This window comes from Lepisosteus platostomus, chromosome 10 (genome assembly GCF_059453375.1).
Source record: "Lepisosteus platostomus isolate fLepPlt1 chromosome 10, fLepPlt1.hap1, whole genome shotgun sequence".
NCBI classification, from domain to species: domain Eukaryota; kingdom Metazoa; phylum Chordata; class Actinopteri; order Semionotiformes; family Lepisosteidae; genus Lepisosteus; species Lepisosteus platostomus.
In genome coordinates, this window is record NC_142620.1 from 53164992 (window position 1) to 53190179 (window position 25188).

The 25188-nt window shown below is 43.6% G+C and overlaps 1 protein-coding gene across 2 annotated transcripts; it reads left to right on the top strand.

Annotated features, from left to right (window-relative positions):
• Positions 1 to 1666: 1666 nt before the first annotated feature.
• vgll1l (vestigial like family member 1-like) lies at positions 1667 to 9454 on the top strand. Of its 2 annotated transcripts, none has more exons than XM_088597219.1 (4): positions 1667 to 1771; positions 5232 to 5431; positions 5766 to 6188; positions 7043 to 9454. In XM_088597219.1, exons 2-4 carry the CDS (start codon positions 5251 to 5253, stop codon positions 7081 to 7083), a joined length of 645 nt encoding a protein of 214 aa, XP_088453345.1. In that variant the 5' UTR covers positions 1667 to 1771; positions 5232 to 5250; the 3' UTR covers positions 7084 to 9454. The 2 variants fall into 2 exon arrangements, with proteins under 2 accessions (XP_088453345.1, XP_088453344.1); XM_088597218.1 differs by lacking the exon at positions 1667 to 1771 and adding an exon at positions 2735 to 2934.
• The last annotated feature ends 15734 nt before the right edge of the window (positions 9455 to 25188 follow it).

A 25188-nucleotide genomic window follows, 5' to 3' on the forward strand; every position in this document is an offset into this window, starting at 1 on the left:
AAAATTTGGACTTTTGGCTACTCAGCTTTTCTTTTTTTTTCATTATTTAACGGATAGAGGCAAGAAGTGTGTGTTTATTAATTATAATGTCTAAATATTTCACCTTTATTTACAACATCCAAGTATACACTGCATTTATTTCTGTATCTCTGCTGATATTGTGCATAACATATTTATTTATATATCAGACATGATTCACCGAAGTGTTTTTTCATATAGAGGTGTAAAAACATTGTGAGTAATAGTTATAACTAGGAACAAAATAAGAATAAAACCTAAACTAATACATCTAAAAGTAACAGAGTGCTAAAATACTAATAGACCCACACACCTACCCTTTTGTTAAAATCGTCAGTATGTAGTTAGTAAGTTTGTTAGCACCTAGACTGTGAAGTACTGCTGCCACTAAATTTTCAGGGCTTACTAAATGGTTGGGGGGGAATGGGAATAAAGGTAGACGACAATGGAGAATTAACTTCAGCACGAAAAGGTTTTTGTGTGTTTTGTTGCATTTTTCTACTCTTGAAATGTCGATTCGGGACACTCGGGCATCTCCCAACTTAAAACAGATAAGACAGTTTTGGCCTTCGCCTGATCACGCTGGATGATTGTAAATCTATTGCCAAGGCTGGGACAGTATGGCGCGCGTGTTGGTTACACTAAAACGCTGCGATGGAGCGGACTGGAATGGCCGCAGCTTGTGAACCCCTGCCTTACAAGACACAGTCTAGACGCACAGCCCCAGAGAGCTCAAAGTTACCTGACGTGCAGTGCGCACACCTGGGCCAGCCCCCTCGGTTCTCCAGCGGGACGCTGGGACATCCTCCCTGGAGAGGACTGCGAGGCAGTGCTTGGCTAAAACAGACCGCAGCTTCCGACTCTGTGACGTCAAGGTGCTGTACCTGGTTCTGTACCTCGCGGGGGCATGGTTGGTGCTGCTTGGGCTGCCTATAGCCTGGTCTCTGCAGCCCTCGGAGGCCAGGCGTCGCCGGATCTGGTCTGTATCATGGTGGGCAAACCCAGTTGCCCCAGTAAGTGGGGTTTGCGCTGTTGCTTGTGAGTTCGGACCAGAACCTGCAGTCCAGTGCTCCAGTATGACCGTGGACACTGCTGTAGGAAGGGACATCCTTCTGATGAGAGGCCAACCTGAGGTCCTTACTGTTAGAGCAGTAGAGGTTTCATGGCCCTGTACGAGTTGGGGTATTAACCCAGCTGTCCTGACTGAGGAATCTCCCTGAAGCTATCTGTTAATTCAGCTGCTGAGCCAGTTTGTCGCTTCTCCACCTGGTCTGCTGTGCACTGGGGCTGCTGGTGCAGAATGGCAGCTTTGTCCCACCCCTTTGGGGGCCTTTGAGATGAAAAGCCCTCTGCTAGCTGAGGCCATTTTTGTTAAAATCATTTCTGAAAGGACGACTTGCTCGATTAAGAATCGCCATCAGCAGCAGGACTGGGGTGAACAATGAAGCTGGACCCGTTCAGTCTTTGAATCTGCACATGGGCGGACGTGAAATGATCTCTATATCCAATTGGATCCCCTGCTAGATCCGAGACTCTCTGTGGTCCTTCGGGGTGCCCTTCAAACGCGAGGATTGATTTTTTTATTTGGAGCAACATGTAGAACTTTGTTCTTACGCGCGTCCACGCTGCCCCCTGTTGTTCGGCTTGTACCTCAGATTTTGGGTGCCTTCGTTTCGCCCTGCGCGAATCGCACTCGGTGCGCCGGGAAGAGAAGACGAGAAGCGCTCTAGATTGAACCTTGCTGTGGGAAAAGGTCCGGTAATAGCGGCATTATCCCGTTTAATTAATATCACTCTTTCTTTCAGTTTGTCCGTGTCATCAATTTGCCTTTTGTGTTCCTGGTCCATTTTCATTCATTACCGAGATGAGGGGACATTCTCGGCGTGTTTTTTTTCTTTCTTTCAGTATTCTCTTTTACCTAAGCAAGGGCCATTTTCACCACTTACAGGTACACCTGCAATTTTTATAATGCGCATAATTGCTTCACCCCACCGGCTATAGAATATTTAAAACCTGATTTAAAACTTTTGCTAGCAAGTGACGTGGAGTCCAGAGTCATGTCTGTCAACTGGGGCAATGCGTAACAGTCGGTTTTATATGGATTGTTTAGATTTTCATGCACGCATCTCTCTCATGCATACGGAGAGAAACCGTGAATTAAAATAGCACGATTAACATTAACAAACCCACAAACATTCCGTCATCACGTTACACCATCATCCTTTAGACTACAATAAAGCACCACTTGATGCTTTCTTGCATCAGATGACTTCTGGCATCGAAGGCCTGACCGATTCCTGTTATATCAGGGAGTTTATTTTTCCAGGAAAGTGGCTCTAATCCTGTAGGACGGGGATTGTCGGTCGTTTATCCAGTGTTTAAGCACACTTGGGTTGTTTTCCCCCCCCACCTGTCCACTAAACGCGCGGTACGCTTTCAGAAACGAAAGCACCTTCACTGAAGTCGGAGCTGTGCGGAGTGGGGGGCGGGCAGGCAGCCGGGCAGCCGGGCGCGGAGCGCGGGGGGCGGACGGGCGGACGGGCGGACTCGCCTGGGCGCATTCCGCTCATACCTGTCCCGAGCGGGAGGAACGCCCACGCGGCGCCCGGGTCTCTGCGCGGAGAACCGCAGGTGGGAGTGGGAGGGGGGCGTGGCTGGCGGCACACGTCGCCAATCAGCGCACAGCTCTCAGGCCGACCTCATTATATCTGGAGGAACTCGAAATTCCGCGTGAGAAGCGCGGTAGAGATGTGGGTATAGCGTATTCTCCGGACTGGGTTTTAAATTTATTTATTTTTTACAGTTCAACTTTTACGACTATTTAAAAAAAAAAAAGCGACTACCGGATTAGTATGACCGGAATAAGATCGCGCTGGACCGCCGCATAGACTAAAAACCATCACCGCACAATTACAGGCAAGTAGTATCATCTCACAGCACGGCAATATTGCACTTGATGTTCCTTAGAATTTAGTTTCGCATTGGCTAGGCGCGTTTTCAATTATAGGACGGTACTGTTTTCATTTTTTTTAATTAAAAATGAAGTGAGACTTATTTTTCTCAACATTTGTAATTCTCCGTGTGGGTTCTATAGCATCGCAGCAAGCGATTTAGTTTTTTTTTAATTATTCAACATTAGAATAAGCTTAACTTAATAACAACAAAATCGCGTTATTGTATAAGGCTAGACCAAATAAAACACGAGTTGAAAAGTTTCCGCTCAACAGGAAAACAAGTGTATCATTACATATGTGAAACAATAATTGGATTTAATAGGTGTTTCTCTGTATTTGAAACATCCAGTACAGGAAAACAATTCGTGACCTGATATCTTCACATAACAGCAAGGAAAGGGATTATATTTTAGGATTCTTTAACTTGTTAAAAAAATGTTTTTATTCACTGAAAAGCAGAGCCTGTCATTACGTTTAAGCTTCCAGATGAGCGAGAAGCTTCTCTCAGTGGTTCTGAGAGAAGATATACTTCAGTGATATATATTATACCTCACAGTAAAATCGACCCTAGAAATAGCTTAAGAGACGTTTCCTTGAATAGGCCCTGAGTGAAAATGTTTTGTTAACATTGTACAATGGGGTTCAAAAGAAGAATAACCTGATAAATAAGTTTTGTGGAACGTATTTGTGTATGTTTTTCCCCTTGGAAGGGCTTATTCTAGAGCGTCAACATATAGTCAGTGTAACTCCTGCGCCCCCTGTCCAGACACAATTCAGGTAGTTTTACGGCAAATCATTAACTACCCTAACAAGGGCAGTTTCAGTGCTGTGTCTTTGTCTAAACTGGAAAGTTTCAGAGAACTCATACAATGCAAGATGAGGTTGTAATTGGGCTGGGTAAGAAACCGGTAGGCTGTAGTTAAGGGTACAATCCCGGTTATTTTTTAACACAGGGGGGATAACAGCAGACCTCAGTCCACAAGGCAGAAGGTGGTATTTCTGGGGTACACTGATGGGCTTTCATCTTAGCTGCAAAGGAACAAGGTTTATTCCATGCTGAAAAAAAGTAGAAAGAAAACGCAACGTTTCGGCCGTGAAGCCTTCTTCTACCTACTCGGTCACATAGGCAACATCAAGTCAAACCTGTGGAAGCAGGATAGGGTGTGATCGCCATGACGACAGGAAGTGCGTTCAGCACCTGATTGTTATGCAGTGTGTTGCGAAAGAAGGAACACAAAATGTCTTGCGTAGTTTGGCGGCGAGAGGACACGCGGACGTCTCGGCTGTTTCGGGAATTTTATTGACAGCGGCGAAAAGGCCTAAGTGATCACTGCAGCCCCTCTGGGGAAGACAGCAGGAGAAGGCAATGGCTGTAGGCCTGCTGGAGCCGTTCACAGGCCTGCGGATGAGCCGGCAGCCCAGGCTACTCCCGCCAGCGCTCCAGGCGCTGTCCCGCTGCCCTCGAAGAGCGCATTTCGTGTGTGGGTCCTGGGGGGGGGAGGAACGGGCAAACGGGACACAATGGGTTAATCCTAGGAGCTGGACTCTCAATAACGTGTGCTAGGGTGTAAAGAGCGACAGAATCCTCAAGCACCACAGACAGGGCTACACGCAGCAGAGCCGTGGGGTCAGAGGGCAGAGGGCAGAGGTCAGATGCCCATTCGGACTCTTGGACGTTGGAAACGCCCCAAACCACAAGAGCTACTGCTTCACCGCACTTACATGTTGGGAGGCTGACAGGCTCAGTAAAGCCAGAACATTCCACACTGGCGTAGAGCTCAGCAGTGAGGAGACTGAGCACCTAGAAGAATCCACACATATACTGAAACCACTAAGAAGTGAAGTACTTGACGTATCAGATTTAGAAGCTCTGGTGGAAACAGAAAATAAGAAGTAAAACTTTGCTTTGGGAATATATTCAGATGAGCATTCTAAGCAATGAATAACCATCATCGATCTTAGCCAATATCCCAGCAAGAGAATTTCCAATACTCATTCAACAGCAAGCTGTAATTCTGTGGGTAATTTAGACAAAATAAATCCACTGTTCACACTGTTGGTATCTGCGATGGCCTGTATTTTGCATCACTGCACTGAGCCCAGACTGTTAGCTGGCACTGATGTCGCCTCCCTGCGACTCATGGCCCAGTCCGATCTGCTGTAGCTCGGGAACATGTTACATGTTAAGCAATGACCTGCTTTGCCCTAACTTGCAACTAACGTGCACAAACGACCTCTTCCTCAATATCCATCTGCCAGGAACGGAGGGTATTGTGCAATGGAGGAGAAGCTCAGCCTTGATCCCGCCGGAAAGCAGGAGGAGCAGTCCAATTGTGTGCTCTTCACGTACTTCCAGGGAGACATCAGCAGCATGGTGGACGAGCACTTCTCCAGGGCTCTCAACAAGGCCAACAAGCCCAAGGACCTCAGTACGAAGAGCAAGAGCAAATCCAAAGCCGGTGAGCCCCAGCCTGCTTCCCTGGTCCCGCTCGGTTCCCCCTGTCCCAGCTTTGTGCCGCCCTCTCCACGCCCTGATGCCAAATCCCATGGTTTTAAATGCCGAAGTAAAGCAAAAGGGAAATAAAAAGATACACTTCCTGTATTCTATTTAAAGTATGTCCAGTGCTTCGCCGGTGCAGATCCCCAACTGAGTGGCTAATTTAAGCACCTTAAATGTTTTGGAATCAGTGCAGCGCCCCAGGGCGGGCGTCTTAATTCCCACCCGCATGTGCTGCATTGAGTAGGAATCCACAGGTGGGCCGTGGTGCCGTAGTGATTGTTGGTGTCTTTCAGTTTCAGCTGAGACCTCCTTCTCGGGACAGTGGAGCTTCCCCTCTCCAGCCTGGCCTGGGGGTGCTATCTCTCCAAACCCCAGCCGCATTCAGTTTGCCGCGTCAGAGAACCCCCATCCTTCCTCGGGGGTGTTAAGTGGCCCCCACAGCCAAACGCCACACATCTGGACCTTTCCTCCGAAACCCGGCTCGGGCTTTGGGCTCTCCCCTATTGCGTACCCTCAGCCCGTGTCCCAAGAGCGCCCCAGAATCCCGACGGACCGCCAGTACCCCACCTCCTTCCTAAACCTTCTGCAGAATGAGCAGCAGGGGGGGGTGAGCATCCCGATCTCGGCCTCAAAGCCCGAGCTGGCCCCTGGCTGGTCCGGGACCCCACCAGCTGCCTTCAGGGAGACCATGGGGGCTGGGCTGGGCTTTGACTCAGGTGAGGTACACCTTCCTTCCTTCCTCGAGTGGGAGCAGCAGGGCGGAGGGATTCACACTCACACCATGCATGATCCTGCAGTAAATAGTTGTGCATTAGATACGAATGATGTGTTAGACCTACGGTGTGCCTGCGGTATGAAAACATTTGACACATTCAAACTATGGAAAAGTAAAGCATTTAAAGTACTTTTAATGTGTCAATGTGGGAAAATATCCCCACTTCTCAGATTCAGCTTCTCAATTTTTATTTTTTGGGAGGCTGTCTTTAGTTATTTGCACGCCTGTTGGTACAGACCTCCGTGGAAGAATGTCAGTGTGAGGGAGAAAAGACCTCATAACTCGCTAAAATCCATAGGCTTTCCCAGTTTTCCATTACTGTTACTGTACACATTCCGAGCTGCTGTGGAGAGAGCTTGGTAGGTGAGGGGGAGTGGGAATCTGGACAAGGACTGAATGCTGTACTTGCTCAGTTTCAAAGCAAAGTGAGAAGCTTGGTCCCCAAGCCTAGCATGCCTTCTGTGCTCTAACTGGGCCTCATCTCAGGAGCAACGCTGCCTGTGATGGAAGGAGTTGTGTTTAACGCTCCACCTCTGAAACCTGCAGACCAGAGCCTCTTCCTATAAGACTCCTCTCTGTGATGAAGACGTCGACATTACAGAACAGAATCCTTCACACACGTATGAACGGCTGGAGTTTATGGGCCAACCGTAGTGCACCAAGGAGGCTAGAACATGTCACATTGTAATATTACAGATACAATCCTTCCGTACTAAAGATGAAGAAAATCGGTGTGTAAAAATGAGATTTCACTTTCTCATGTCACATCTCATTGTTTCCTGACTTGTGTTTTAGGGATCCCGACTCCGGAGAAGAAGGATTTGTACTGGTATTAGAAGGTGTAGGAGCAGCCATGATAGACTATCGTAACTACCCACTAACTGGCACAGGTCTGCAACGTGTGTTGGGCATTGCGGTCACATGGCTCGCTTCTGAGCACAGTGACAAATCACGTCCAGAGACCACAGCCTGTGGAGAGACCGCCTGGGACACAGAGGCAAACAGCAGCTCGGCGACAGCGGCTCTCCATTTTCCCCGCACATCTTCACACCCCGGGAACCCACAGGCTCACAAGCACATGACTCGAGACACGCAAACCAGAGCGAACTGGAAATCCAGTCGAACGTGCTGACAAGCCCCAACCACCCTCCTGCAGCAGGGTGGCGGAACCTGTTTCCTGCCTTGCGGCACATCCACGGAAGTTGAAACACTGAGGGGGGGGTTAAAACAAATCAGGTACAGAGAGTCAGAAGGACAAAGCTGCTGGGCTGCTTTTCCAGGGACGTGTGGGAAGGGAAGGGAGATGGATAGTGTATGGTGAATAGACTGAAGTTCACGGCACATTTTACACCCACTTCTGGACTCTGAAAATCGATGTTGTGTTTCACAGCTGCTAGGTATGGATACTAAAACAAATAGGTGTGTTTTAGTTTTGAAATGCATGTCATATATTGGATATTAGACACAGATTTGTCCACCCGAGACTCACTTCCGACAGACAAAGTCTGCGATTCGGCCGTCAGTCTGATTAGCCTTCATGCCAGTCCGCGGTTTATAAGCTGTCGCCAGACATAATAAACTTTATTTTATATAGCGCCTTTAAAGGTGGCTTCTCAAAGCGCTTTACAGAATGACAACAACAATAAATGAAAAGAATACATAAGATAAAACACAATGACAATAATAAGACATGCTGACTTTCTGACTTATAGCTGTGCAATGATGATGCTGTACATTGGGACTTGTCACCTCTACCTTAAAGGACTTTTTTTCTTTTATTGCAGGATACTTGCAAGTTCCTTGTGTAATCCTGTAGTAAACTGGGTCTGCAGAAGTTTAGCCCGGATGCACAGCCATCCCAAACTAATTATAAAAATGCTGATTAGTCGCTGGAGGTAAAAGCTTCAGTCAAATAACACCAACAGAAATAATTGCAACATTATAGCATCTTTAAGTTCCTGATGAAACCAATTCCTCTGAATAGTTTGGAAGGAATTTGTCACATTTTAAGAAATACATTCATTTATTTCCTCGGAATTCAAAAAAAGTCCAGTGTGTACCTGTGTCGGCGTGCTGTAGTGCTCACAATTCTAGGCTTGTGGTTTCAAATACCAGGCGATGCACAGCAGCTACACACTTGAGTACGGTACTGCACTCCTGTACAATGGGCCCCTATGTAAATACGTATAAAACTTTGTTGCTTTGAATTAAAGTATCGGCCAAATAAGTTATTCATGATTACTAGCAGGGTTACAAATAAACACAAGTGTATATGTGTGTAGATTCCCATCTGTCTTCATTCTTGCAACAGTGGCTTTACAGTCAGTTTCAACGGTTGTGACTGACTGATACCCACCCAACAACATCTTCCTATAAAAATAGTTGGACTAAGAAATAAAATAAAAACTCATGGGACACTTGTAATGATAAATAAGCGTTTATTATTAGATTATTAGATGAATGGTGAATAAAAGCCTTGTCTAATTCATAGAAGCGTTCCTGAAAATTTATGTATTTTAACCATTTTAAATGATATTTAAAATATCCATATTATGAGATGGTTACCTGAAAGTTAAAATGTTTTTTTTTTCCATCTATATGTGAATTTTAAGAAGGTGACCATCAGGTGCCACAGGCACCAAAACACCTCAAAACTGCAGAAAATTAAAGTTGCTGCAAAAAACAACAGCGGATAAGTAAAGTGTCACTGTCACACTTTAGCTAACTACCATGCCCGGTATGATAATACTATTTTGTTTTTCATTAAAAGAAATAGATTTTTTTTCAGTGACCAACATGAGCAAGTTTCTGCTTTTCTTCTGATTGCACGTGGATTATATAACTGGCGCTTCTAGGTCACGTCAGTGTTACTGCTGTTCTCCTGTTTGCTCTTGGCAATGAAGCCCCAGTAAAACGTGTGACACAATTTTAAGATACAGATTGCAGGTTTTTGCAGATTCAGTGCATGATCAGCTTTAAAATTCTGCACAGGTGATTTTGGGGTTTTATGGTCACCCTAATTTAACTGATTGCTGCTCTTATGAAAAGAACAAAGTTTATGTGGCTGTGGTGGAGTTATGAAGTACTAATGTGTGTCCTAAAAATATAATTGTAAGTGAAGTAAATGTATTTTTTGCTACAAATACAGCCATGCATTTTTCTGAGTGTATATTAAATGTCATAAAAAGTTTTATTCTATTAAAAACACTTCATAGTGTTACGTTTTGATTATCTTAATGCTTTAATGATTTAATTTAATATTTTGAAATGTGTTAAAATGACCTCTGAAGTAGAAGTTCCCAGTTATTCATTCTTTGGGTTGAGTTATCTGCTTCTTTACAGAAACTGTATTGCTTACTGCTCTTCAAGGGAATCAAGCATTTACTATTGTCTTGTAGTTTAGTTTCTTCCTTGTTTCACTTGATTTTCTAGTTACCAGATGCTCCAGGGGATTTGCACAGATAATAGGAAGATCGCCCAGGCAGATAAAAACGTCTTTGGGTACAAGGCGTTTTGCTGCAGGTTTGGTCTGGGGCGTGAGTGGTGCTCCCTCTTGTGGTTCAAAATGAAAATGAGTGGCCAGTGGAACTGATTACTATACAGCAGATACACGATATTAATTTAAAAATGTATTGAAGTAGAAGATTCTGAAAACAGGAACAGCTCAACACCTTTCTGTTGTCTTAACCAATAGGGGGTTGCACACGCACGTCAGCGAAAGGAGACATCTCTATCAGCAATCTGATAAAAGAAATCTGAGAATTAACGCCGAAGGGTTTATCACAATACGCGTGTCTTCAAATCGCGTTTGAATGATGTTTAACTGTGATGATTACGTGGCACAAGTGAACAAATGCCTCTGTATTTTAAGCACTTCGTTCACGACCGTTCCTGATCACGAAGGACGCTGCCCGGCCCGAAACACAACTGTTCGAAAGTCGCTCCAGTCCTGTGAATGGGGACACTTGCTGAACTGCGATTGATCCACTGTGATTGATGAAGAGCAGACTCCACTTCCGGCAAAGGGAAGGACACGTTTAGCTCAGTGATCGGGAAAGCCCAGGTGACCAGCAAACAGGCCACCCAGGTGACTGAAAAGGTCAGAGCTTAAAAGAAAAATAAAACCCCTTCGTGGAGTCTGTCTTTTAACTTTCAAATGAATTTATTGGACAAACGTTGTGAGATGTCTAATTAATTCACAAACGGACAAATGGCATAAATGTGACCCTTTTAATCCTTCCATAGTTAAAATGGCTAATGGAGGAAAAGAGAGCTATATTGTACTGAAACGCAGTACTTTAAAAATTGCCCATATACCCAATTTGTTAATTAAATATTTTGAGGTCGCCTCCACATTTTTCACGTGTCTTCGGACACCATTGCACGGCTTGTGACTTTGATGTGATTTTGGATTAGGAACTCCAAACTCTTATTTCAGGTAAACTCCTAGTAACCTTGGAGACTGTCAGTCAGGTCGCCTCAGGCTGCTAAACTGAGGCCATCGCAGAGGTGGTTGCCATGGGAGACAGGACAGGCCAGCACGATACTCTTCCGTGATCCGGCCAGGATGTGGCACAGTGAGATTCGGCAAAGTCTCCACAGGGCGGCGATATTCTCCTTCCCGTGAGCCAGGCATCACACAAGCACATGGTGCGGTGTTATTAGTCCTGTTTGGAGGATCCCTTAAGGTAAGGAAGCTTGGCCCAAGCGATGGAAATTTCAGAAGTCCTTGGGCACCCTTTCAAAAGAACAGCAGGTGCTCTAACACTGAGGCTCTTTGGCACGGCTTCAGGTGAAATCAATAGCAAATGTAGCTTGCAGAGATTTCACACACACAGATGTATAGAACATCCCAGTTTGGCTTTGTCCGAAGATGTTTCACAGCAAGATCATGCTTTTTTTTTTTAAAAAAAAAGGCCGAGAACAGATAAAATAATTTAAATTAAAGAAGACTTCTGTTTTTTGATGAAAGTTTCAGTTGAACAGGAATCTGTGGACTGCTCCCTTGAAGATTCCCAGGGACAGCGGGCTGAGCTACTGTACCATGTGTCAGGAATGGGAGATATTCGGATTCTGCCCAAAATGGTTACACATGAGAGGAGGGAATTCAGTCCTCACGGATCAGAGATTCTCATCTAGCTGTTTCTTGACAGAAGCCAGGAGATTGGCTGCCTGGGTAGCTTGTTCCATACTCCCACAACCCTCTGTGTAAAGTATTGCCTCCTATCCGTGGTATTAAATGCACTTCTGCATAGTTTACACTTGTATCCTGTGGTGGGTATTCCACTGAACGTTTTGACAAAATCTGTTGGGTTGACTTTGCCAGTGCCTTTGAGAATGTTCCATTTTTGTACCAGGTCCCCTCGTAGTCTCCTCTGTTCAGGACTTCAGGTTCAGTTTCTTCAGCCTGCCAGTGCAGTAGAACATTCCCTTAAGCCCTGGAACGTACCTGATACCTCTTTTTTGAACTGATCCCAGAGCAGCAACATCTATTCTAGAATGTGGTGACCAGAATTGTAAGCAATATTTGAAATGAATTAAAAATAATGCACAGTGTGTCCACAATGCCCCAGCAGATGAAAAGGAGCACTGGTATGATGTGTAGAGCAAAGGGCAGGCATTTGAGCTGGTTGAGCAAAGGTGAAAAAGCTTTGATCATTAAATATCTCACGTGCCTGACAGAGGAAGCGATGGTTTCAGTATGTGCGCAGATAGTTTGATAGCAAGCCCCACCAGGGGGATAAATTAGGTAATAAAGACAGGTACCTACCAGAGATTTCTTCTGTCTGTGATATTCACAGTGCTCAGTGTGGTTATACTGAAGCTCAATTGTCTCCTCTTTCAGAGCTATACTGTATATCTGAGCTTCTCTGGGCATAGGATTTTGACATGTTCACCAGATGAAAAAGAATGAATGAGAAACAAAGAAGACCACTGATAGAAGCACTTGCATTTGACTGAGATTCAATAATGCGAGGTTACAACTTTTGATCGACCGACTCAGTTTTGGGATACAGTTGCTGCCCAGTGCACCATGACACCCAGGCCCCTGGGAGTTTCTGAAAAAAAAAATTCAGAAAAGAGGTAAAAACCACTCGTCCTAAACCTGATTTAGGACCCTTAATCCAGCCCTGAGGTTATAAATTGTCTAAGTAGTGTGTGAATGCTAACCCTAACTCTACCTGGGGTATCAAATGAGCATTTCCTCTTTATACAGTATGAGATATTTAATCATATATTAGCTGTCTGAGACTTGCACCCTGGTGGTGGTGGAGGGGATCCCCATTACCTGTGAAGTGCTTTGAGTGGAGTGTCCAGAAAAGCTCTCCACATAGGTGTAAGGATTATTATATATTATTATTAGAAATACCTTAATTTTTAAATGTCTTTAAGGTCTGGCAATCGATTTCCAAATTTGAGACACGCTCGATGTTTTCCCCCTGGGATTTAAAACGAGTTGGAGGAACATCTCATTGGCAGTGAAAAGTGAACTGACCTCCAGTCCGCTCCTGCCGTTTGGACAACGTGCAGCAGACTCTCACGCTGCTGTTGTTTGCTTACTTTCCTATCCAGCTGAGGGTTTTAAAGCTCACAGGCATGAGGCTCTGGCAGGGGTAAGTAAGTTTGCCATTTTTGAGCAGTTCCAGTCAGAAGCCACGCTCATCAGGAAGTCAAACTCACCTAACCTGCTCTTCTTCTGCGCAGTTCTTATCTCTTTGTATCTAGCCAGGGCCGTCTGTTGAGTTTACAGATTCCCTGTGGAGGCACACAATTTGCTATTGCCACAGCAGAGAAACCCATCTACAATGAGGAATGTGTGGATTTCTGAAGCTGCTGCAAAAGCCTCGTATGGGGGTTATTTTACCTGATTCCAGATCTGTTTTTTTTGTGTGGCTGGCCAGAATGATCCGATTTGCAAATAAATGTTCAATATTAAAGTGGAAAACGAACAGTACATAAATACAGTACATTTGCATTGCAAGCTTTTGCTGTGTGATTTACTCTCCAAGTGTTCCATAAAAACTACAGGTGGAATAATGAAGAGATAATTGCAGTTTGTAATCTTCCATTTAACGCCTGCACTTACTTCACTTACCCCAGCTGTATGTGTTCAAATGCATCTCTCCGCCGACTTGGGTTCAAACAGATTTATGAGTGCATTCACAACTGTTGGACAAGGTGAGACTCGCTAATCACACCAACTACATGAGAACACAAGAAGGGTGTCATGAGGCCAACTCATTCCCCCTGATCACAGGTAACTAATTGATCGGAGAGCAGAGTATCGATGTCAGCAGCCTGCTCAGCAGGCTGCAGGTCTCTCACTCAGCCACACTCACCTGTACGCCATCTTCTCAGTCCTCGAAGGGCAGGGTTTCGAGGCGGAGTGGTTAAGATGAACAGTGGTTGAACAGGTGCAATTGCCTGAGCTGACTGGATGGTAAGTGATGGAGCCACCAAGATGTGAAGGGGTCAGTTTATTAAAAACTGGTTTGCAAATGCGTCTTGAGCCCATGTCTGTCTCCTAATTAAGATCATTGTAGAGGAAGAGAGTAACAGCAATGTCGATGTACTGTAACATGCTGTTTTGTTTACTAGTATTGACTAGATCTTATACTGGTAGAATTGTCTTGGAATAAGCTCCATGGCAAACAGGGTGGGATTCAGTGTAACAGATCATTATTAAAAGTCTAACTGGATGGTTTCCCCACATATTTTTCTTGATTACCTATTTCATGCTAAATTTAAACAGTAATATACTGGAAAAATGAAGTCTGATAAGAAAATTAAATCCTACATAACATATTCTACAGATTACCACAACAATTGTAGCCTTTTAAGGATATATATATATATTTCCTCTTTTACATATTTATGCCTATAATTTAATAATTTTAATCAAGGATTTTACTTTTAACAATTTAGGCACTCGGTTTAATAAATATCTATAGCTTGGTGCATATTGTGTAAACTAATGAATTTGTTTTTCTTTTGTAAACTGAGTATGTGCTAGAAAATAATTTGAACAGCCCATTTCAGGAGACACAAGGGATGAGAGAGAGGAGAGTCAGAAATCGGTTATGAAACTTGACTGTAGAGCTACATTTCTTACATAGAAGAAATATGTAAAGGCTGATTTTCCAGTGTGGAGTATGTTAGCTATTCACATACCACTCAAGCACACAGATAGGCTATCTCAGTTGTCTACAGCCCTGATCCTGGAGTGCTCCAATCTGGTTAGTGTTACAGGTCACCTGTTTTTAAAGACTGGCAGCTACTGTGAGCTGCTGATGAATCCAGCAAGTAATCTGATCAATTAATATAATCTTGGTGCTCAAGGGCTGAGGAGTACTTACAGTAGTAGTTGTGTCCTAAATTACTTAAATTACTCTAAATTACTCTAGATCTCTAAATAACTTAATTTAACAAGTCACCTGTTTATTTGACAGTGGAATTGTTCCAGATCTTTACAAAATGGTGAATTAATGGTGACCTACAGAACATGGTGAATGGAGCTCCCCATGATCAAGGCTGGGGTTCCCTAGAAAATATGAAATAATGACAACATATGTGGATTTCAATCAAGTGTATTGATAGCTCAGAGGTCTTTATTATAATAGTTTTTTATATGAGTACAGCCGTGAGCCATGTCTCAGTTTGTAATTTAAAGCTGAGCCCACAGAAAGCAGCAGAATATAGCAATAGGATAACTTTGCAACTTGAAGATCAAATTAGAGGTCCAACAGCCAATTAGACACACAACCTAATAGTAATTAATGACCATGACTGCAGGCTTCAGTGAATTGTAAGGTTTTACAGAAGGAGGCACGCTGATAATACGGCTGAGTGACAGTGAAAAATGGAAGATGGAAATAGAAGTACATTCCAGAAAACCACATCTCCAAACAGGTCGAAAAGTCTTTTTTTTTTACTGTTGTTTCCATTTTCTTCTCCTCCTCCCCACCACATGAAGGGGAAGTACATTTAAAAAACAGGATGCATGTCTTTACGTAAAGGGTGGTAGGAGTCTGGAACAACCTATCCAGCCATGTTTTTGAACCTCAGTGGCTCCCAGTCCTGGTCCTGGTGTTGGTTTTTTGCTTAAGATGAGCCGCAGTGTTTCACATTGCCCACGTATCGCCTGTGCATCTCCATGCCGGTCCTTGTCCTCACTGCGTGCTTGCCGATGGGCTCTTCACTCCCTGCGAAAGGATTTGCATGACGAAGATGAGCCCTGTCCACTCAGTTTGTTGCAGGTGCACAGTGGGCTGCGCGCGTGAGCCTCATCAGAACCCCCCCTCCCTCACACTCCCATCACCTCCGAAAAAGGTCAACCGACAGCATGTTGGCAAGGGGAATTCCTCACGCGCAGTGATGCCATCGGTTGTGTGCCACAAAGGAACTGCTCCATCGTGTCTCCCACCACCAACATGTGCTCTTCTTCCTGGCCAGGAAACGCCAGCCTGCTTTCTACACTCACGCTCCTGCGAACAATAGACAATGGAACCACATGGGGCAACACTGAATAAAAACTCCCTTCCGTTTGTGGGGTGTTGACTGAATGTGTTTAAAAAAGCTATTGCTGCTGCACATGAACTCCCCCACAACGCATGAAAAATGGTATTTGATGAATTCAGTAATAAACACTCACTCAGTCTATTTCCTGGGAGAAAGGAGCGGTCTGACAGCCTAGTACTTGTGTATTATTATTTTTTCCCTGAATAATTCATATTTCTAATAAACTGGGATTTCAGTGGCTGACTTCATTTCAAGGTTCAAGGAGATGAAATCATGACCGCAGAATGACCGGTTGGATGAGCTCTGGATTTCAAGGAAAGGTTCAATTTAAGAATGGGAAATGAATGAGGAAACACACAGAACAAGCCACTACCACCTGAAATTCTTGCAACTAAAAGCTACATGGCAGTTTTTGATCAAATTGTTATGTTGTAGACTCAAACAGCAGACACAGAGGGACATTGCCACTGAAGCTTTTTAAAACATATCCTAATCAAGCACTTCTGGTCTGGTGGAAAAGCCCAAAAGGCAGGTTTTGGGGGCACACAATTGTACATTCACAAAAGGCACTCCCTTAGGGTGCAGAATGAGCCCTAGAGGCACACGGGTGGCCCCTGGTGGTGAAAGATGGCTGGGTCCGAGGTGGTCAGCACAGCGACTTGCCTGGCAACAGTAATACCTGGGTCTTGCAGTCTCATCAGTGAAAGTGTGCAGGGAAATCAGGAAGCATTTTCTAGAGAATCCACTTCTCTCAATTTCCCCATTCCATGTCACTCTTATGAGTTTTTTTTAATTTTTCCCCACACAGATAAAAAAACTTAATCTTTTTTAAATCGCTTGTCCAAAATGCAGTAGCAGTGGCATGCAGTGACCAGTGACAAGGGATACAAACAGGTTTGTCACAAACCCTGAACACTTTCTTAAAGGTATCACTTACAGTTGGTATTGTTTGATCGTAAAGTGCTAATCTGCTGAAAGAGACAGGTTTGCTTTTGCTTTATTTTTTGTATTTTCAGTTCAGTTCCAGTGCTTGTTAAATTGTCATATTTTTACTAATTTGCATGCAAATTGCCTGCATGCATGGGATTGCACGCACTAACAGTGCATAAAATGTTCATTAATATTAGAAGTACAGCGTTAATTAATTTTATACAGTGGAGTCATGACATCAACGTGCTTTGTAATAATGAATAAGTAATTCCCTATAGAGAATAATGACACTCCATGGCCAAGTTTTCTAAGTTGCCCATTGGTGACATGCTTTGTCTCTCTCAGTCTCTCTATATCTCCCAGCCTCCATGGGGAGTCCTCCTTATTAAAGTTCTCTGCCTCCTTGGTGTTCTGCTCTTTAAACACCCTACAGATGGAAGAACAGCCATCTCGACATTGTGCCCATGGATTATTCATGCTGCTGTGCTAAAATTATCTCCCTCCATCTGCTCCCGTGTGAATCCCCCTCCAAAAAAAAAAGCCCTTCAGACAACTTTTCCTTCATTTTGAAGTGATCTCTGTCATGTCTTCTGCCCAGGGGGAGCACGCTGCTGTAATTAAGTCTGCAAGAAGGTCCCCTTTCTGCACCCCTCTGTCTGCCCGGCTCAGTGCTCTCCTGCAGACCCAGGTGCGATCTAAGCAGGCAAACCTACTCGGATCCTGTTTTCATTCACAGCCCCCTGGCGAGACAGTCACTGACCGTTCTGCACAACACAGTGACAGTGCTCGCTGTGTTTGCATTCAGTGCTTCATAACGCACAGGGTCTTTCAAGAACACATCAGCCCCTGTGTCTTATTTCAGGCAGTGATGAGAAAGCATCACATTTAGCTGATATAAAATGATTCGATGTCATTAGTTTGATTGGTGCAGCCAGGTGTTTTTAGTGGCGGGGTGGGTAGTGCTGTTGCTTTAGCGCTCCAGGGTCCGAGCTCCTGTGTGTGATTCTGGCTTGGGGCATCTAGCTGTGTGGAGTTTGCATGGTCTTCCTGCTTCCTGGTTGAATCAGGTGCTCTATTTTCCTCCCATCCCCCAAAACAATATAGGTTATGTTTTGGATGAAAACGTTAAATGGTGCCTTTCCAGGGATGGATTTTCTCTGATTATGTGACTTAAACAGAAACCAGTGAGCACAGTGGATTGAGCACCACTCTCTCATTTGCCATTTTGATGGTATGAGGTGTACTATTTAAAATGAAAAGTGAACACTTGCTTAAATGCACAATATGATCAGGCCATTGAAAGTCATGAATTTTGAAAGACCAGTCTTCATTTTGTATTTTATAGCCCAGATCTCCAGAGAAGAGTTACTGTTAGTGTTCTTTTGCAATTATTGTTATTACTGGAACCACTTATTTAATTACTGTGATCATGAATGTCTTTTTTACTTTCAATTAGTTAGTTTGTGACTGGTTTTTATTTTACACTCATCCACAAGAGCATAAGAACAAATGGCCATTCAGCTCATCTCAGATGTTTGTTCGTTAGTCATTCATTGATCCTGTTGATCTCATCCAGCCATTACTTTAAAGAAGCCAGGGTGGACATGAGCCTCAGCAACAGGGCTGGAGAGTTTCACACTCCCACAAACTTTTGTGTTAAATACTATAAATAAGCCCTGCTCCCCATTTTAAATGCATTACTCTTTAGTTTCCATTTGTGTTGTTGGTGTTTCACTATCTATTCTGAAAATTCAGGGTTTTGGCAGTATGCCTGATCTAAATCATGCCAACAAAGCACTTTTTGGGATTTTTTTAAATGCAGCTTCATTCCTCCACTCTTCTCAGTACAAGATTGAATGCCTGTACAAGCAGTCATCCTTGAAAACCTGTCTTAAGAAGAGAGTTTCAAAGGCTGAGGATGACAATTTATAATGAATTTCAGTTACTGTGTGTAAGAACAATAAAAAATATCAATGTGAATGATAGGAAATCTGCAAGATAAGTACCTGTGACCCATGTCACAGCATGAGCAAGACAATGCCTAAAGAGAATTTTAATTTTGCTTTAAGTGGTTTTACCTCTGTCATGTTTTGTCAAGATAAAATAAGTGCACGTGACTGTTTCACTCTGATCAGAGTTCATCAGTGTGTGCCTTGACTGAAGAAACAGGCTTCAGGTGAGAAGCGCTCTGAAGGGTCAGGCTGTCTAAGAACAAACGAAAAATACATCAATATTAATTCTGGGAATCATTCTGTCTGTGGCGGCTTGCTTTGACGTTCATATGAGATTGTTTTGGCCAAAATATAAAGATGGATTTCCAGGCAGCGAAGCTACAGGCCCCCGCTGGTTTGACCCCGCTGACCCCCAGCACACTTCCCACAATGACAAACAAAGCAAACATCTCTGAAACATTCAAAACCTCCAGTATTACCAGCGAACTGTGCACGGTCTTGTGAAGCGTACAGACTGAGACTCACGCAGCTCACACACAGATTTACCGTCTTATTGTAAGCAAGAGCACTTCCCAGCTCCCTTTGTCAGCAGTAATTAAGGGTGGAGGGGGATGAAGCCAAGGGCCGAGCTTTGCTGAATGTTTGTCTTTTATCACTTTATTGCTGGTTTTAATTCAGATGTTACGGGTGATTTTTAAAAATTCACGGCACTGTCGTGTCTACGCCTGACCAGCCTGAAATCAAACAGATCAAGCTGACTGGCTGAGGCATTCAGATGGGAGGCAGAAGAAAAAGGACTCTATAGACATAAAGACATAAAGAATTGATTCTTGTGTTAAAACACTACAGTGTAAAACCAGTGCACACACGTGCTTTTTTATTATAACTATCACTACTTTCACCATAGAGTGTTCGTATCGTACTTCCTGTCTAAAACTATGGGATTTCCTAAAGAAGGCTGGCTACTGTAGGCAACTGGAGATGGCATGACATGCTGTGGCCATGCCTGCAGTTTTTGGTATCTCTGCCCCTGGGTAATCACCAGTCTAATCTCCGACATTCAGCTGGGACTGAAAATTGAGCGTGCTACAGCAATGCCTGGCAGGATGGGATTTGAGCTGGGATGATACCGACTGATGGAAAGAATATTAGTCTCACAAACAGGATGCTGAAGCTCACAAGGCTTGTTTTCTAGAGCCAGGAGTGGTGATTGCTGTATGAATTGGTCTGGCTCTCCTTGCTGTGAAACACACTGTCACAGTAGATCAATGAAAGGTTTTGGTCCTCTTCTAGCTAAAGGATGCTTGGCCCAGCACGAGAAACATTGACCTTGTCCCTTCAACATGTGCTTCTTTACTTTGCACTCCCCACCAAAATATACAGTAAGACAGCAAATGTGTTCTCTGATTAAGACTCTGATGCTCATTTCCATCAGTAGGGTCCAGGTTGCTGCAGCCCCCTACCAGGCATAACCGGCTTCCTCATAATGGACAGATGATTTGATTTCAGTTAGATTACGTAGCAAGAAACATGATTTTCCATTCCAATTTCCAACACTGATGCTTATTGGACCACCATTGGCCAGGGCAGGTGTGCTGTACAGTTTGAGTCCTTCTCCTCCCTTCTGCACTTGATCACCTGTTCCTTGGGAACCCCTGCAGCTGACCAGAGAGACAAAACACTTTCTGAGACACAGGAGCTCTTTCATTTTTTGTCATTTTGTTGTTGTTATTTGGTTCTTCTAATATTTTTGAAAGGCTACCGACAAAAGATTGAGATAGTTGAGAAATTATTCATGAATTCTTTATTGTTCTACGGATGTCTGTTAGCAAAGGGGATTTCAACAGGGAGAGCACACATCCGAGGATTGAATGCTTGTGAATGCTTGAGAATACTTGGTGAGAAACGTTTGGCTCAAACCGCTTGGTGAATGGGCAGCCTCCTGTCCACAGGACAAGGACGCTCCAGTCCCATTCAGACTGAGGGACCAAGGGGCAGCTGCAAGGTGGAGATGGGCAGGGGAATGCTGGAGACGAATGCGAAAGAAGGCGTTTGAGTTTAGTTTATGTACAGTAGCTAGCTGGGCGGTGATCGTGATTAGGAGCAGCTGTGTGAGATTGACTCGTCGTTGACATCCCTCCCAAGCTTTAGTTAATAACTTCCATTAAATACAATGATCGCACAGATTCTCTCCTCTAATAAATGTTTTGAATCCTTCCCTAATTGTTACAAGTCATGGCAATGTTACCGTGCCACAAGCAACAATGTTTCAAGTCGTCAGTATTTCAGTAGTAGCCATGGTATTTCTGAGCAGCGTCCTCTGTTGTGTGTTGGAGAGCACAGAGTGTCAGAGGGTCCTGTCCTCCAGGCAGTTTTGTTTTACATGTGGTGATAAGACATGTGTCTGTGTGTATCCAGGAGTCGTTAACAGTCTAATTCTAGTTAGACAGGTAGAGCAAGTTTTTACATTGTATTGTTTCACTATTACTGCATATCCCTCAATATAATACAGTATATTTAGGTTTTTGTAACACTTCATTTTTGAGAAATTAAAATATTAGCTAATGTTTGTCAATGTCTAGGTATGTGCACCAGGCTATTTGAAGGTACAGTTACCTAGGTAAGTGGAATGTGCCTCAACAAAGTTACATTATTTTAAACAGTTTTCAATAATTAATCAATTTGCTTTCTACCTTGTAATCCTCTCTATTTTATTACACTTATTAACTTATGTACGTAACTGACAATAATATACAGTACATATAATTCACAGAAAGCTTTTCTTTAATAAATGGTAAATCAGCATCTTCACTGATCCACTTCTGCAAAACTGGGAACGTTTACAAGCAATTAATTTTTTGCTGATTACACAGGTATTAAAATACACAAAATGAACGCATGGTGAAATATATAATTCATATAAAGCAGAGCACAATAAAAGAAAGGGTATTCCTGTTTTACAGCACATGCATTGGATATGGCTTTTGCTTCGTTTTTAGTGGTGTAGAATGGCTGCAAGAAAAAAATTGTAAACTGGAAGGAGGTGCTGTTCCATTGTTCCCTTAGAGACAGGAGCTTGTCACCTCCATGACCACTCTCACAGGACGCATTCACACTTCTGTAAGGCCAGAAAATCACAGTGGACACTCACACAATGAAGGTTTGAAATGAATTCTACTATGAAGAAGTGCAGTAGGTGCTCAATGAACCAGAATCTGATTTTGGTTTTCGGTTCTAGATAGGGCCGGCTGCTCACATCTACCGCCTCAGAACTTCCACGTGGGCCAGAAGTATGAGCTTCAAAAATACAGAAAAGCATTGCAGTTTGGAGCTGATTGTTGAAATTAAACTTCATTTCAGATGGAGACCTCTGATGGTCTTGCAAGGTCAGTTGCACATTGCTGGAAAATAATCTCTTCTTAATTTGTTCCACTGCTGTGGGAAAAGTCACATTTAGTCAAAAAAATTGTCCTACAAATAAATATGAATAAAACAGCAAATGAACCTTTCCTAAAGGTTTAATCGCAATTAGCTGGGACTTCTGGTACTGAGAAAATTAGTTCCAATATTATGTCGGTTTTGGCTGAATCGTCTGGATCATGTGCTCATTTGAACTGTTTATAAACACTCTACCCTGGCTTTCAGAAGACCACAAAAGCAGATCCATGAACCCGACACACCTGTAACCCTTCAGAGCTGAAGCGCACGCTGGTCCACAGCACCGAGCCTCCAGCAGAAAAAAAAGTAGCTAGGCATGAGAATAGGACATCTAGCTGAATTTTCATACACGCTCACCTCTTGACATCTTCACACATTTCTATAGCATGAAAAATGAAATCCAGGAGTCACGACAAGGCACTTGACATTAATAGGATATGTATTACAATTCAAGATCGCCTTGAGAGAAGGTTGTAGATGCAGCAGAGTTCACCAGACAGTGATTTAAAATAAAATTCTCTCAATAGTGTGCTATTACACCCAGGCAAGTTTTACAATTACCTTAAGTGTGTATGGGGGGAGGATACATTAATGGCTAATTTCACTGTTGAATAATAACGTTTTTGTAAAGGTCTACCCATTAATAAAAGTGGCAGTAACAGGGCCTGCATTTCGGTAGGTGGCCTGTCTTTAATTCATGAGCTCCATCAAAGGGAGCAGTGTATTGCTGGATCAATGTAAATCCTGTGCACCAGTTCTGGCTAGTCTGCTTGGAAATTTGTGGTGTAAATAAATGTGCAGTATTACTTTAGAAACCACAGCAAAAGCAAAAGGCCTTTGCTGTGGTTTCTAAAGTAATGCTGTGATGTTTAAGAGTGGATCAACAGGGCAAGGTTCTATCTTGGAGCACCAATTGAGCCCTATAGCCCGGACACTTTAAATTAATTTTGGGCTATATACTTAACCAACAAGGAATCGATAATCCCTAGTGTGAATGTAAAACTAACTAAACACAACAAAAGGTCAGGAGCACAGCTTTTAGTGTTGTCAGCTGAAAGAGGCATCACTCTTCCAACTGATGTTTTCTTATGAGGCATTCTGTGTCTCACGGGGAGTTAAGCTGCACACTGCCCCAAACGGTGTACACTGAGAAAGACAGCATGGCATCATTCTTCCCTTGGCATTGGAACAGCAGCGGCTGTAAGGCCACGTTAAGGACAGAAGACCAGTCAGAAACAAGAGTAAACCATGTGGCCCCTCTGTCCCGTTTGATAGTTAGTAGCTAATGATCCAAGGATGTCATTCAGTTGTTCCTTGAAAGAAAGGAGAATATCAGTTTCAGCATCGCGGCAGGGAAGCCTTTTCAGATTCCCACCACCCTGTGGCATTCAAATTGACTGACCACCGTCAATTCCACATTGCAAAGACATCATGAGAAAAAATGTACATTCATGTGTTAAGAGGTGCGCAGGGCCATGAGTCAAAGTTTTTCCCGTCTGGGCTCAGTAGCAGTAACAGTGATTTGAGGAGATCAACAATAGGTGAGGACAATTAGGAATGAAACAGTGGTCACCAACGAAAATGATGAATGGTAACAGAAGTGTGAAGAATTCTTTATTTGCTAAAACCATATTTCGCTGAATGATACATCAGTTAAAATAATGGAGTTACTTTCGTTTTCTGTGTTTTTGTCCAGGGCCTTCAGTGAACTGAAATGCAGCATGTACTGTGTAACAAAGAACCTGAACGCAATGCTCTTGGAGTTAAATTCAATACAATTAAAAGGCCAAAACCCAGGATGCACTGGCAGAGACTAATATATTTCATCCACAGGAGTCTGGGAGAGAAAGGGCTCCACGGCTATTTAATTCAAAATACATTAATAATTATTTTTAATTTACCCACTAGGTTTCCAGGACAGTTCAGTTCTTTTTCAGTTCAGTTCACTCAGCTGTAAGGATCTTCTTCTGATTTCTGAGGAAAGAGGCCAACATCGGTGACATACCTGTATACAGATGTTATGGTAAATCGGTCTCACATAGAAAAACAAATCATTACAACTGTACATTTGCATTCCAAGTTCAGCACTTCAGTTCAGCACCGGTTTTATGTTGAACCCAAAGTAAAAAATAAATTAAATTAATTAAAAAAAGTAATTTAAATTCTGTTGAATTGGCTGAATGGTTTGTTTTTTTTATCTGGGTAGCTAACTTAGCCCCAAGGAAAAAAAACTAAAATGTTCATACTCGCTTGTCTCCCACTGCAACTCGTCGGCTTATATGTTTTTATTAATTACAAGGAGAAATATTTACCTAAAGGACTGCAGACAACCAAAAAAACACAAATAAAAAGCAAATTCAGAACTGAAGTGGCAGGAGCACCAGGAATTAAGTACATTGAATGGACGCAGGAGTGTTTAGTCAAAATTTGGCTTAACCCACTGGGCTGGGGGCTGACCTCCTGACCAGGGGACAAGGAGGCTGGGACCCCCCTGCGGAGTGGGGGGTGACCAAAGGGCACCTGTGGAGGTGAAGAGGGGGCGGAGGTGGGATGAAAGAAGACATTTGCGAGGGAGAGAAGGCGATCAAGCACAGCATTTAGTCTTTCAGGAGAGGAAATGACGTCAGGGCTGATGGCGGATTACTAACGGTTGAGTCCGATTGGACGTGGTTGTCGTCATCCCTCCCCGACTTTCATTCTAAACTCCATTTCGAGGATCTCAGCTGCACATTGCATCGAAGGGCAATGAGCACAGCACACATGTGCCTTATATAAGTGTAATAACTCTGAATTCTATAGGAGGGGAGTCAGCCCACCCACTACTGCGGTGCAGCCCCCACCTGTGTGATGTGAGACAGCTGTTCTGCGCCAGCAGCTTCCCACCACAGCAGAGCAGGTGGAGAAGGAAGAAACAGCTTCCCTGACTGGATTTCAGGAGGACGTTTAGTTACACCGAACCAACCAGGCCTGCAGTGGAACGTACGTAGGACGCCCTTATTCGCAGAGTCCACAATAAGAGATGAAGGCATCGCCTGAACAAGGTGTGATCCACTCCACCCCATTGCAAATGTCTGTGGTCCCATCGTGGTGCTCTGTACTCCC